A 13,015-nucleotide genomic window follows, 5' to 3' on the forward strand; every position below is an offset into this window, starting at 1 on the left:
AAAGTGATCATAAAACTATATGATAAAATTAATGGTATCGACTTTGAATTTGGTCCAAATGTTAATATACTTTTTATAGTTGTATACATTGTTAAAATTGATTAATATTGGTCCCACCAAATTGTTTGGTCAATGATTGCAAACGTTCCAATTATCACGTCTTGTGTCAAGGCCAAAAATTTTGACAAAATTCCCACTAATCTAGCCACACTCTTTTAAGGGTAACCACATTTTTTTGCATGATGGTGACTACCTTGAAAAAAATAATAATAATATTAAAATTAGAGATGGTAATGAAATTGATTTTTCAAACTATCATCCCTCCTGCGCTCTTGGAAGAGTTTGAGATAAGGATAAATAAATTAGGTATCGATTTGAAAAGTTTTTAAAAAACTTGTTTAGGTATGATTTTGTTTTGACCCATCTCATTATACAAAATATGAAATAAAATATTATTTTAATTGATTTTTTAAAACTTTTTAAATATAAATAAAATATTACTTTTCATAAAAATAAATTATAAATATTTATAATATATATTTTTATTTATAAATCATGTTTATTTTTAATAAAATTTAAAGTTTTAAAACAAAAAAGAATTGCAGAAAAAAATTAAAAACATTAAAGGAGTGGGTATGGGAATTTACCCGCCCGGCTGAACTATATGTTTTTTTGGGGATGGACCAGCCATGTTTGCATCCTAATCAGTAATCACAATTCACATGCTAAATGCTAAAATATTAACAAAACCACATTCAAAACACGAGGGGATCATTATTATATATTAAATATAGATAAGATGTCACGAGTTTGGAAGAATTATGTTTTGAGGTGAGATGACTCTCAAAATTGACCATAATATCCCTACACATTTAACCCATGATCCAAATAAAGTGTAAAATGAAGTTGACGGGTATTATTCTTCATTAATTTTTAAAATACCCTTACATAGATATATAGTGGGTGTGAATTTTATTTTTATTTTTTTATGTTTTTTTTCTCTTTTCTATTCCTTATTACTTATCACCCATTTCTAACTTTTTGCTTTTTTTCTTCTTCCAATTTTTATTTTTATTTTTTGTCAAATAAAAAGTAATATTTTTCTTTCATTTTTAAAGATATTGAATCAGTATAAGCAAGAATAAAAATTTTGGAATTTTTCATCTAAATATTTTTTATCTTTTAGTTTAATTTTCATTTTTTATTTTAAATTTAAATTTCCTTTTTATTTATATTTTTCTCTTATTTTAATTACTTTTTACATTTTCTACGTTAACCATATTTTAAAAAAATTTAAAATATATATCCTTTTAGCTTTTCAAATTTTAATGTTTTTGTTTTAAAAATTTTAAAAAGATAAATTTATTGAAAAACTAAGTAAGATATGAGGTTTTAATATTATATTAATAATTTTTATTATTTAGATAAATTAATGTAAAGTATTTTGACTCATAATAAAAAAATTGTCAATACAATTTTGGGAGAATTGTGTTTTGAGGTGAGATGAGTCTCAGAATTATTAATCCACATCAACCATTGGTCCATAACTAGTTGTGTGTAGATCCCAAAATTTGTCCAAATTTTATTTTTACATTAATTTTGAACCCAATTTTATCTTTAAATTTTAAATTCCCATTACATATTATATTTTTAACCCACTCATTATTTAATTCTTAATTTATTATTTTATAAATTATTTTATTTTTATTTATTTTTATTTTTATTAATATATATATATATATATATCTTTCTTTTCTCTCTACTCACTCCTCCACCTATCCCCGTACCTCCACCCATACCCCACGTCCAAGGCCCCCACCTCCTCTCTTCCTTGTCTTTTTTTTTCTTCTCCTCCATTCCCAAGGTGGCCCGCCCCCCATCTCCACTCAAGTTGGCCGGCTCCACCATCTCCTCACTTCATTTTTTTCATTTTTTTCATTTTTTTCTTCCCCCAACTCCCACACGCGGTGGCCGCCCCATTTTTTTCTTCGCTTTTTCTCCATCTCCACTTCCTCTTCTTCCTCCACACTACACTGCCAGACGCCCTTCCTCACTTCCTTACTTCCAATTTTATTTTTTTTCATTTTGAAAAAAGGAAAAAAAAAAAAAAAAACCATCAATCTCCCCGTTCGGCGACTCCCTCCTTCCCTCTTTCATTCTTCCATTTCCTCAACTTTCTCACACTTTCTCCTCTTCCAAAATTTGAAATTGTATAAGTTTTTTTTTTTTCCCTTTGATTTTAATAGTTGATTGTTGTTGAAATTGGACTTATGTTTATTTGTTGGCCTTATATTTGGGCTTTGAGATTTGGGTATAGGCTTATGCATTTATGTTTGTTTGTGGATCATATGTTTGGGTTTTGAGATTTGGGTATGCATGTTATTTATCTTATTTGGACTTGGACCTTTTACTTATTAGTTATTTATTTGGGTTTATTGGATTGGGCTTAAGACATTATTTCATTTGTCCATGTGTATTATTAATATGGACTTGTTAATTGATATAAATTTTGGGTCCATAATGGGAGTGAAATTTGTTAAATGACTTGAATACTTGATACGAGTTTCACCAATTTGAATTATTTAATTTGGACATGGGACAATTGTGATGTATATTAAATTAGGTTTGAATTATGAGATATTAAATTTAGACTTAATTGAATTTATTTTGTTTTGTGATATTTTAGACTTGGCTAATTGTGTTGTATTTTGGTAAATAACTTGGAAAGTTTGGATTAGGGTTATTAATATGAAGATAATTTTATTGGGTTATATTTATTAATTTGGGTCCATTTTTATTGAAAAAAATTTATTGGACCAATTTGAAGTTTGAATTTAGGCTTGAATAATTATTTTGGACTCTTCTTATTTTTGGATATTTACATTTGGGCTATTTTTGTTTTTGCATGAGCCCATTCTGCAATTCTGTTTATTGAGTACATATTTATAACACATGGAGCATGAAATTTCATGAGAGAAAGTGAGACTCGAAAAACGGTAAATGAAGCATTGAGCTTGTTGTAAGTTTGTTTGGGTACATATTTTATTTCTCACTATTATTTGATTTGATTTTTATTAGTTTTTATAAATATTCGTTTATATATATTTATTGAGTGTGTACAGAATTGAATATCGAACAAATAGAAAATTTTGTTTAAATAAGAGGAATAATTCAGTAAATATGTTTTAATAAAATAATAATGTTATGATATTTTTTTAATAAAAGAAAGTTTTTTTTATTAATAAAAATTCAGAAAAATGCATTTAGAAAAATCCAATAGAATTGTTTAATAGAATTTGAAAATTTGTTTTTAATAAAATTGTCTAAAAATTGTTTTGTAAATAAAGTTGTTTCAAAAATTAATTTTTAATAAAATTGTCCAAAAAAATGTTTTTTTTTCAAATAAATTCTTTTTCTTTAATTAAAATAGGATTAAAAGTAATTTTAAAAAAATAAGGTATTGAATTTTTTTTTAATTAAAAATTCTTTTCCAAATAAAGTTATATATATTAAATAATTTGTATAAATTACTTTTCTGAAAATAAATTTAAATATTTTTTTTAATAAAATTGTAAAAATTCATTCAATTTTTGTTGCCAAATTGAAATTTTGTAATAAATTCTTTTGATGCAATAAGTGTAAATAACTTTTTTTTGAAAATTAAATACAAATAAAATTGAATTACATCACTTGAAGAAAATATTTTGTAAATAAATAAACTGAAATCACTCATTCAAAATTGTTTTTAATAAAATCCTTTGAAATTTTCAGAAAACTGATTTTATTCAAATATTTTTTTTAATTAGTTTAATAAATCATTTTGCATAATTTTCTTATTATTCATTATATGTATTCTTCTTGTAAATCATTATTTTTGTGTATATTGATTTTCACCATGACTTGTACATACTCATTCGTTTAGTAGTAGAGGTCGTACGTATATAAGGCTTAGAGGGATAATCTGAGGATCTATTTTTGCAAACATGTCTTTACCAAATAAAAAATCACAGAGTTTTTTTTCTTATTTTATTTTTCTTTTAAAAATAATTAAAATAAGTGGTGACTCCAAATCTTTTTTTAAAAATTAATTTTTCACAAATAAATGAAAAACAAGTCTGGTGACGCACGTCCACACTGTGTTTCCCATATTGTCCTCCATATACAGTCCTTCCTTGACTAGTGACAACCGTGTCCAAAAAGTTAGGGTAGGGGTGATAGTGACAAAAAAAAAAAAAAAAAAAGCGCCAGAGATCGGATCCTAAGAAACACCGAGAAGGGATGTTGATTGCTCTACACATTTATGTAATCAAATGAAGAAAAGTATGTGAACATTTAGTTTCATTGTCACTTTCAGTTTACTTATAGGATTTGTTGATGTTGTCGAGATATGAATGTATTTAGTATTATTATAACATGTTCACTAAACTTCAAACGAAAAAGGGAATCAAACAAAGGAAAAGAAATCAGAACTAAAAATTCTATTAAATTGAAATGTTTATTAACAGGAAATGAATGAATACACACATATATTAAATCCTCAGCTTATGCACTTACCTTTTACCTGCAACAACACCTTACCTAAGTTAAAACTTTCTGCCTTAAGATGACAAAAGGACACTTAATATATAAGCAAATTTTTGTTTTTGATGAACAAATAGACGATTACAATCTTGCTAAACTCTCAACAGATTGCTCATAACATTTTGTAAAGTAATTCATTACTTTTTAGGAGGAGAGCAGGAGCTTTATTATGGATAAATATACCATCAAGCCTAGAACACAAAAATGTAAAAATGAGGTAAATCATCATTCTCTAGCAACAACAACCACCTGTTTCCCAACATTGCGCCCAGAGAAGAGGCCAATGAGAGCCTGTGGAGCACTCTCGAGGCCTTCAACTGTGTCTTCCACATACACAATCTTCCCCTCCTTGATGTGAGGCAGAACCATCTCCAGGTACTTGGGGTAGAGGTGATAGTAGCTCGTAATGACAAACCCTTGCATTCGAACCTGTTTGATGATGATATTAATCAAGTTGCACACACCCTCGAGCTTGTCAAGATTGTACTGTGAGATCATCCCGCAGGCAGCAATGCGGCCATGGACTCTCATGTTGAGGAGCACTGCATCAAGCATTTTCCCCCCAACATTGTCAAAGTAAATATCAATGCCTTCAGGGAAGTACCTGGCCAAAAACGATAGGATTGCATTGAGAAATTCTTCTTCACATTGGAAAAGGAAACCAAGGGGAAAACACAAGGGAGGTGGTTTTATTTTTCTGTATACCGGTATATGAGACATATGGGCAGTGCTGCTAGAAATAGTAGAGTTAATTAGGCCACTGAGGGGTATTCACAGTACTGGGAAGCCTTTTTCTTAGATGCTTTCATATCTATATTTTCAAATATCCTTAAAAAACAATACTAACCTTTTCAGACATGCAACCAAATCCGTCTCTTCTTTATAGTTGAAAGCTTCATCAAACCCAAACTTGTTCTTCAACAGATCTACCTATGTTCAAGCAATGATAAAACAAAACCAAATCAAAATGAAAATCAGATCCTGTTCAAGGATTTCACCTTGGGCGATGTAGAAAAGTTGGCGATGTGAGATTGTGATAAACATTAAACAGTGTGACAACAACAAAAAATCAACTAAATAGCATTGGAGATTTCATCCTCTGCCTACCAAGAAGACATACATGCCATGGGTTATGATTTCAAGGGGTGTTTTCTCATCAATATAAAACAACTCAAGAGAGGATCAACTTGGTTGAATGTCTTAAATGATTGGTTTGAACACAGTATTTTGGATTGATAGGGAAAAAAATATATACCATGATGAGAAATTACAATATGGATGGACACTATCAACACTATTGACACAGATGGTGGCAATTTACCTTCTCTTTCGATCCAGCACTTCCAACAACATAGCAACCTAACAGCTTTGCAAACTGCCCAACGAGCTGACCTACTGCTCCTGATGCTGCTGAAACGTAGACATACTCTCCCTTCTTAGGAGTGCAAATCTCATAAAAACCAGCATAAGCAGTCAGACCAGGCATTCCTACAAAGCACAGAACCACAACTATTAAGTAGGAGAAGGCTTAATTAGAATTTCGTGTTCTCTTGATATAATTATATAGATTACAAATTTCATAATTCAGACCATTGCTCGCATCTTTGGTTGTAACCTATAAATTACTGAGCCCAAATCTGAAGAAAACAGCTTACCAAGAATTCCAGTATAGTATGAAAGGGGCACATCGGTGGTGGGAATTTTAATTAGCATCTCGGTTGATGTGATGAGACTATACTCTTCCCAGTTGGTAAATCCCCAAACCAAGTCACCTTTGCTGAAGTTTGGATGCCCGGAGTCCAAAACTTTTGCCACTCCATACCCCTCAATAACCTGTGTAATTTTAAGATCAGACGTCACTTTTGATTCTGTAGAAGGCTAAACCAATTTTATACAACATCAGCAGTAGTGAATAATAAAAAATTTCCCGTTTTCATTAATCTAATCTTTCTTCCCCAACCCAAATATCCAACACTTTTTGTGACTAATTTCCTCATCTTCCTCTATAATGAACTCCATTTATTGTTGCTTGGGGGAGAAGGTCACCATATTCTGTTGCTCAGATTTAAAGCTCATTTGATATTGATTCTAAGAAGTGTTTTGAACCTTTCTAACATTTGAAAATTGTTATCATTCAAATGTTAAAAATATTAAAAACGTTTTTTAAAATTACTATCAAACACACTCTTAATTATAATAACTTTTTTAATATTTGATTGTTCTATGTATCAATTCTTCTTGAGAGGAAATGACAAATAGATCATAAGCTTTTGTATATAAGTTCAGTAGAAAACGCTGAGGAAACTGTTTTCATGTTTGATCAAAGTTTTGTTATAGAAAGCAATAGCTAAATAAATTCTCATATTTCTATGCCTTTTTGAAACCTTTAGCCTACGGACATTCCGCCGCTCAAATATTTTATTTGCCTCTTAGTCTTATATTACTATTTCAATACCGATATGTCCGCCTATATAATTTACTACACGACATATTGACCTGTAGATTTCATCCACCATCCCAAAGTTATCATTTCCCAAAAATTCATTTAATGTTCAAAACTACAGACAAAAAACCTAGGGATTGAAACATTAGGAAATACATTTCCTGGCATTTTCTCGGGAACCAAACAGGAGTATAAGATAACAAAAATAACGAAACTGTCGTACCTTACCGACACAGCCATTATTAATGTAGGTCGAATAACGGTCATCCGGTATTTCTTTTCCGATGCATCCTCCTACAATCTACTACTACATTATGCTAATCCGAAATCAAACTTTCCGCCGAAATTTGAAACTACGACAAGAATAATTCTAGGGTTTGCGGCATTCAAAAAGTCATTTCCTAACATTTTCCCGTAACCAAACAGGATTACAAACAACAAAAATGCGGAAACTACGTTTGCTTACCGAACCAGGCTTGAAGGAGTCGACGTAGCTGTCCGTAGTGTAGGTCATACGGGGGCGCATGTAGGGATCGCAAGACAAGTAGAGGTTCTTCACCAGCACGGCCTTCGAACCTTCTGGAACCTTGAGGCTTATCGTGGAAGTAGTGATGTACATGTCGGCATCTGTGGGAAAACCAGAGATGTAGTCTTTGAAAATCACCTGCTTGTTGCTCACTTCCGCCATTGTTACCTGCCAAGCTTTTTCTCTGCTCTTCCGAGATGGATAATATCTGTCACCAGGGCCGATGGTTGATGGCGAGCCTATTTAATATTTATAGAAAAAAATCTACCGAAGATTAAATTTTAAAATTTAAAAAAAAAAAAAAAAAAACCCGAAAATACACCCACGATGAGGTGTCCTGAGACATTTATAGCGTCATTTAATGTTTCATATTTTAACATTCACTTTTCGTAGATTTTTACAAAAAAAAAAAAAAAAAAAAGAAGGGAAAAATGGAAGAAAACTTTAATCTAATTACAATTTTAAGAAATTTAATAATTTTTCCAATTTTTAGAATTATTAAATTTCATATTTATAGCTTCTTTTTTTTTCCTTATATATTTTTTATGAAATTTAAAATTTGTTAATAAGAAAAAAAACCATTAATGGAAATAATTAAAAGGATGGTAAGTTAATGATAGTTGACTTTCAATCCATTTGTAATTTTTCTCTTTTTAGAATTATTAAAGTTTATATTTATAACTTTTTTTAATTCTATAAAATTTTAAATTTTTGTTGTTATTTTTTAATATTTTGATTATTTACCATTTTTTTGAGATTTGTAAACCGTGATGTGTTTACAAATAAGTTACAAAATAAAATGAAAATATTTGAAGAAGGGTTTTGGATTACTCATGCTTTTATTTGGTTGAAATATAGAGATTTTAAAATAAATTTAGGTTATTGCTATATTAAATAAGTAATATTTTAATTTCTAAAATATAACTTAATGGACCATATTTTGATTGGTTAAATAGACGAAGTCATTATTGATTTCAAATTTCGTGAATGTTAATTCTTATAATAATTTTTTTTATAAAATTAATTTTTTTTAGGAAATTATTAAAGAAGCTTACCTAAAATATTTTTATTGATAAAATCTCTTTAAAAATAAATTTTATAAATGGAATAAATTTATAAGAATGAAATAATTCCCAATTTGAAAATTTAACCTTCCATTTTTGTTTTCAGTTTAAAAAATATCCATTTTTGATATAAAAAAAAAATACTCTCATTTTTTCCTTATAAAAATATCATTCTCTTTTAAAACTTCCATTTAAATATTCCAAGTGTTGAAAGATATTTATGTAATTTTCAAATTCAAATACGAGAAAGATTAGATTTACAAATTTAAAATAATTTCATTCCTTTTAATTAATTAATTCTATTTATTACAAATAAACATCCATCAATTAAATCCTAAAAGCTATTGAGTTGTTTGTCAAAAAAGAAAAAACCAAAAAAAGCAGAAGTTTAAAAATGTATTTTGCTCCAAAACAATAACTAAATAGCGAATATTAAAATATAATGTGTTTTGCATTTCATTTTTTTAATTCTTGGTACAAATATGATGGAAAATAAAATTTTTGAATATGCATATCTTATCATTGTTAAGAGTGTCTAATACTTGTCCGAGTCTTTAGGCTCGCTCTCAGCTCATTTAGTTGTAATGTTAAACTCTTGTACAATACATTCAATCGTAACATATTACACCCCTCAATTGTAATATTTTGGTATAAAACAATATAAATGATACATTCTTCGGTGTCCGGTCGAACACTTTCAGTCCATTTAGTCATTAGACTCATTACTTTACAATTATGTCAACTAATAAGGTTTTTGACAAAATTTAAGAAACACTTCTAAAAATTTTTGAAAATCACTTATATTGTTTCCGGAATAGGATGATTCTTGTGAAAATAATTTTAGAGAAAATAATAAAGGCACTCTAAATATAGCATTAATGGATAAGCAATATCTGGCATTGATATAATTTGTTAAACCCTCAACAGAATGCACATAACATTATGTGTTATTTTTTGAAGAGGAGAGCAGCAGGAGAATTAGTATGGATAATATTCCATGAAGTCCATAAGAAAAAGATGTAAGAATAAGACAAATCATTCCCTAGAAACTACTACGACCTGTTTTCCAACATTGGCCCCAGAGAAGAGGCCAATAAGAGCCTGTGGAGCATTCTCAAGGCCTTCAACTGTGTCTTCCACGTACACAATCTTCCCTTCCTTGATGTGGGGCAGAACCATCTCCATGTACTTGGGATAGAGGTGGTAGTAGCTCCGGACCAGAAACCCTTGTATTTTAACTTGTTTTATGATGATAGAAATCAAGTTGCATAGACCCTCAGGCTTCTCCATATTGTACTGTGAAATCATCCCACAGACGGCTATGCGGCCATGGGATCTCATCCTGGGGAGCACTGCATCAAGCATCTCTCCCCCAACATTGTCGAAGTAAATATCAATACCTTCAGGGAAGTACCTGGAGATTGGGAAATTCTACTTCAGAGAGGAAAAGCAAACCAGGGAGAAAAAGAAAGGGAAGTAGTTGCTAGAAATGGTGAGAACTGGAAAACGAAACTAACCTCTTCAAACATGAAGCCAAATCTGGCTCTTCTTTGTAGTTGAAAGCATCATCAAACCCAAACTTGTCCTTCAATAGATCAACCTGCGTTCAAGCAATGATAAAACAAAAGAAAATTAGAGATGCTAGTCAATTATTGTAGCTGAATCTACTCTTAAGCAAAATAATGGCCAATGCCTATGATGAACTTGTCTATCTAAAAATACATGGAATGGCTATGCTTTACCTTTTCTTTCGTTCCAGCACTTCCAACAACATAGCAACCTAACAACTTTGCAAACTGCCCAACAAGCTGACCCACTGCTCCTGATGCAGATGAAACATAGACATATTCCCCCTTCTTAGGAGTGCAAATCTCGTAAAAACCAGCATAAGCAGTCATACCGGGCATACCTACAAAGTACAGAGCCAAAACAATTAAGAGGACAATGAAAATCACGGTAGGAGACAGCACAATTCAGACCATTGCTCGTGTCTAGGTTGTGCTTGTAACCAAAGAATTTCCGAGCGCAAATCTGAAGAAACCAGCTTACTTACCAAGAATCCCTATATAGTATGAAAGGGGCACATCAGTGGTGGGAATCTTAAACAGAGTCTCTGTTGATGTCATAAGAGTGTACTCTTCCCATCCGGTGAACCCCCAAATCAAGTCACCTTTGCTGAAGTTGGGATGCCCAGAGTCCAAAACTTTTGCCACTCCAAATCCATTTAAAACCTGTGTAATTTTAAGATGAGAAGTCAGTTGTGATTCCATCCAAGACCAAACAAAAAAACTTCCAATCTAAAATCATTTCAAACCCAATTGTTTACAACATCAGCAGTATCAAATGCTATAAAATTCCTGTTTCATTTTCATTAATCTAGTGGAGAAGGTCAAATCGTCACCGTTTTCTGTTGCCAGTTTCTTCAATATTGGATCGTATTATATTTCCACCCTTCTTTGGAAGAGAACAGTTTCTAAATTTCAAAAACATCTTAATAAATTTTAGATTGAATATATATATATATATATATATTGAGAATTTGTTCCAAAAACAATGATTTCTGACAACAAGTTTAAGAAGTTTTCAAGAGTTCTTTCAAAGTGTTGCAAAAAATAATTGCAAATATGGAGAATAAATCTGAAGCTTTTGTATTGTATATGTATGGTATAATATAATATGCTAAAAAACTTGTTTTCATTTTTGAGTTGTAATCAAAGTTACATCAGTCAAAACAACTTCCTTTAACCTGTTTTTAATATTTTTAAATATATTTATACAATTATTTTTTAAAACAGTTATAAAAAAATAAGTTAAAACAATTAAAAGATGTTATCTAAAAGCATTTTATTTTCTGTTTTTTATTGTTAAAAGTGTGTTTTATTTTTTTTCCTAAAAAGCAAAAGACTATTCTTAAAAAAAATTGATAAACAAACCCATTTTTTTATGTTTTATAAAATTATTTGGAACTTTTAATATTTGAAAATGTGTTTTAATAATAATTTTTATCTAATATTATATTTTTAATCATTACACCTTTTCACGATAAAAATAAGTAAAAACAATTAAAAGATATTTTTCAAAACATCATATTTTTTATTTTAAAAAAAATAATTTTCATTGTTTTCTTGTTTTCTTCAAAGACTAAAAAATTGTTATTAAAACAACCCTCAAATATAATCTTAAATTTTATATTTAATATTTTAATCATTTCCCATATTTATATAATTATTTTGAAAACAGTTAGGAGAACAGTTTACAAAATCCAAGATTTTCAAAATTTTCGCTCAAATATTTTATTTGCCTCTTATTCCTTTTGGCGTTTGTATACCGATATGTCCGCCAATAAAATTTATTACACGAAATATCGGCCGGTGAATTTCATCCACCATCCCAAAGTTCTCATTTTCCCGCAGAGATCAAAGTTTCCCTAAATAATCAGTTAAATTCAAAACTACAGACAAAAAAACTAGGGATTGAAACATTCGAAAATTCATTTCCTAGCATTTTCTCGGGAACCAAACAGGAGAACACGATAACAAAAATAACTAAACGGCGGTAGCTTACAGAACCGGGCTTGAAGGATCCGATGTAGCTGGTGTGAGTGTAGGTCATACGGGCGCGCATGTAGGGATCGCAGGACAAGTAGAGGTTCTTCACCAGCACGGCCTGGGAACCTTCTGGAACCTTGAGGCTCATTGTGGAAGTGGTCATGTACATGTCGGCATCTGTAGGAAAACCAGAGACGTAGTCTTTGAAAATCACCTGCTTGTTGCTCACTTCCGCCATTGTTACCTGCCAAGCCTTTTTCTCTCTTCTTCTGAGACAGGTATGTCACGAAGGTGGAGAGTAGATGGAGAGTCCATTTATAGAAAAATTCTAGACGAGATTTAAAAGGAATAAAAAATAAAAATCAAATTTACTGTAGTTTATGGTTTATGGTTTATAGTTTATACCTATAGATTTTCTGAAAAAGAAAAAAAGAAAAAAAAAGAAAAAAAAGGAATGATATCCTGACTTTCAATTTATTTATAATTCTAATAAAAATTATAATCCTTTTTTAAAAAAAAAAATCTATTCTTTTAGAATTATTAAATTTCATATTTATGATTTTTTAAACTTATATTACTTTCATAAAATTTAAAATTTATTATTAGGAAAAAAATTAATGGTAATAATTAAAATGATGGTAAGTAATAAGACTTTTAATCGGTTTATATATATATATTTGAAAATATGATATGAAAACATGAAATTTTTCTTAAAATAAATTTAAGGAAGTTTTAAATTAAAACTATAAAAAAAATTATTTTAAGAGCTTTCCACTGTGTTGGAGCCGATTGCGTCATTAGACTCATTACTCATTGGCTCCCACTGTTCACGCGCCTGACAAACTTGTGGAGG

General features: G+C 29.9%; 2 protein-coding genes across 2 annotated transcripts; both read right to left on the reverse strand.

The window, feature by feature from the left end:
* Positions 1 to 4,604: 4,604 nt before the first annotated feature.
* LOC100250942 (2-alkenal reductase (NADP(+)-dependent)) lies at positions 4,605 to 7,770 on the reverse strand. The gene is made up of 5 exons (XM_002279390.4): positions 7,491 to 7,770; positions 6,237 to 6,414; positions 5,903 to 6,069; positions 5,429 to 5,511; positions 4,605 to 5,185 (listed from the first exon to the last, which is right to left on the reverse strand). The coding sequence occupies exons 1-5, from the start codon at positions 7,710 to 7,712 to the stop codon at positions 4,807 to 4,809; spliced, it is 1,029 nt and encodes a 342-aa protein (XP_002279426.1). The 5' UTR covers positions 7,713 to 7,770; the 3' UTR covers positions 4,605 to 4,806.
* Positions 7,771 to 9,543: 1,773 nt separating this feature from the next.
* Positions 9,544 to 12,489, reverse strand: LOC100245795 (2-alkenal reductase (NADP(+)-dependent)). Its single transcript, XM_010652432.3, has 5 exons — positions 12,179 to 12,489; positions 10,668 to 10,845; positions 10,357 to 10,523; positions 10,132 to 10,214; positions 9,544 to 10,028 (listed from the first exon to the last, which is right to left on the reverse strand). Exons 1-5 carry the CDS (start codon positions 12,398 to 12,400, stop codon positions 9,650 to 9,652), a joined length of 1,029 nt encoding a protein of 342 aa, XP_010650734.1. The 5' UTR covers positions 12,401 to 12,489; the 3' UTR covers positions 9,544 to 9,649.
* Positions 12,490 to 13,015: the final 526 nt, after the last annotated feature.

This window comes from Vitis vinifera, chromosome 5, assembly GCF_030704535.1.
Source record: "Vitis vinifera cultivar Pinot Noir 40024 chromosome 5, ASM3070453v1".
Taxonomy (NCBI): domain Eukaryota; kingdom Viridiplantae; phylum Streptophyta; class Magnoliopsida; order Vitales; family Vitaceae; genus Vitis; species Vitis vinifera.

Bases quoted from the DNA above. Each gene is read 5' to 3' on its own strand.
- LOC100250942 (XM_002279390.4), bottom strand. From the start codon at position 7,712: ATGGCGGAAGTGAGCAACAAGCAGGTGATTTTCAAAGACTACATCTCT. The intron at 6,415-7,490 runs GTAAGCAAACGT...AAAATTACACAG, and splicing joins ACTCCTTCAAGCCTGGTTCG to GTTATTGAGGGGTATGGAGT. The intron at 5,512-5,902 runs GTAAATTGCCAC...GCTTGAACATAG, and splicing joins GTGCTGGATCGAAAGAGAAG to GTAGATCTGTTGAAGAACAA.
- LOC100245795 (XM_010652432.3), bottom strand. From the start codon at position 12,400: ATGGCGGAAGTGAGCAACAAGCAGGTGATTTTCAAAGACTACGTCTCT. The intron at 10,846-12,178 runs GTAAGCTACCGC...AAAATTACACAG, and splicing joins GATCCTTCAAGCCCGGTTCT to GTTTTAAATGGATTTGGAGT. The intron at 10,524-10,667 runs GTAAGTAAGCTG...TGTACTTTGTAG, and splicing joins ATACTATATAGGGATTCTTG to GTATGCCCGGTATGACTGCT.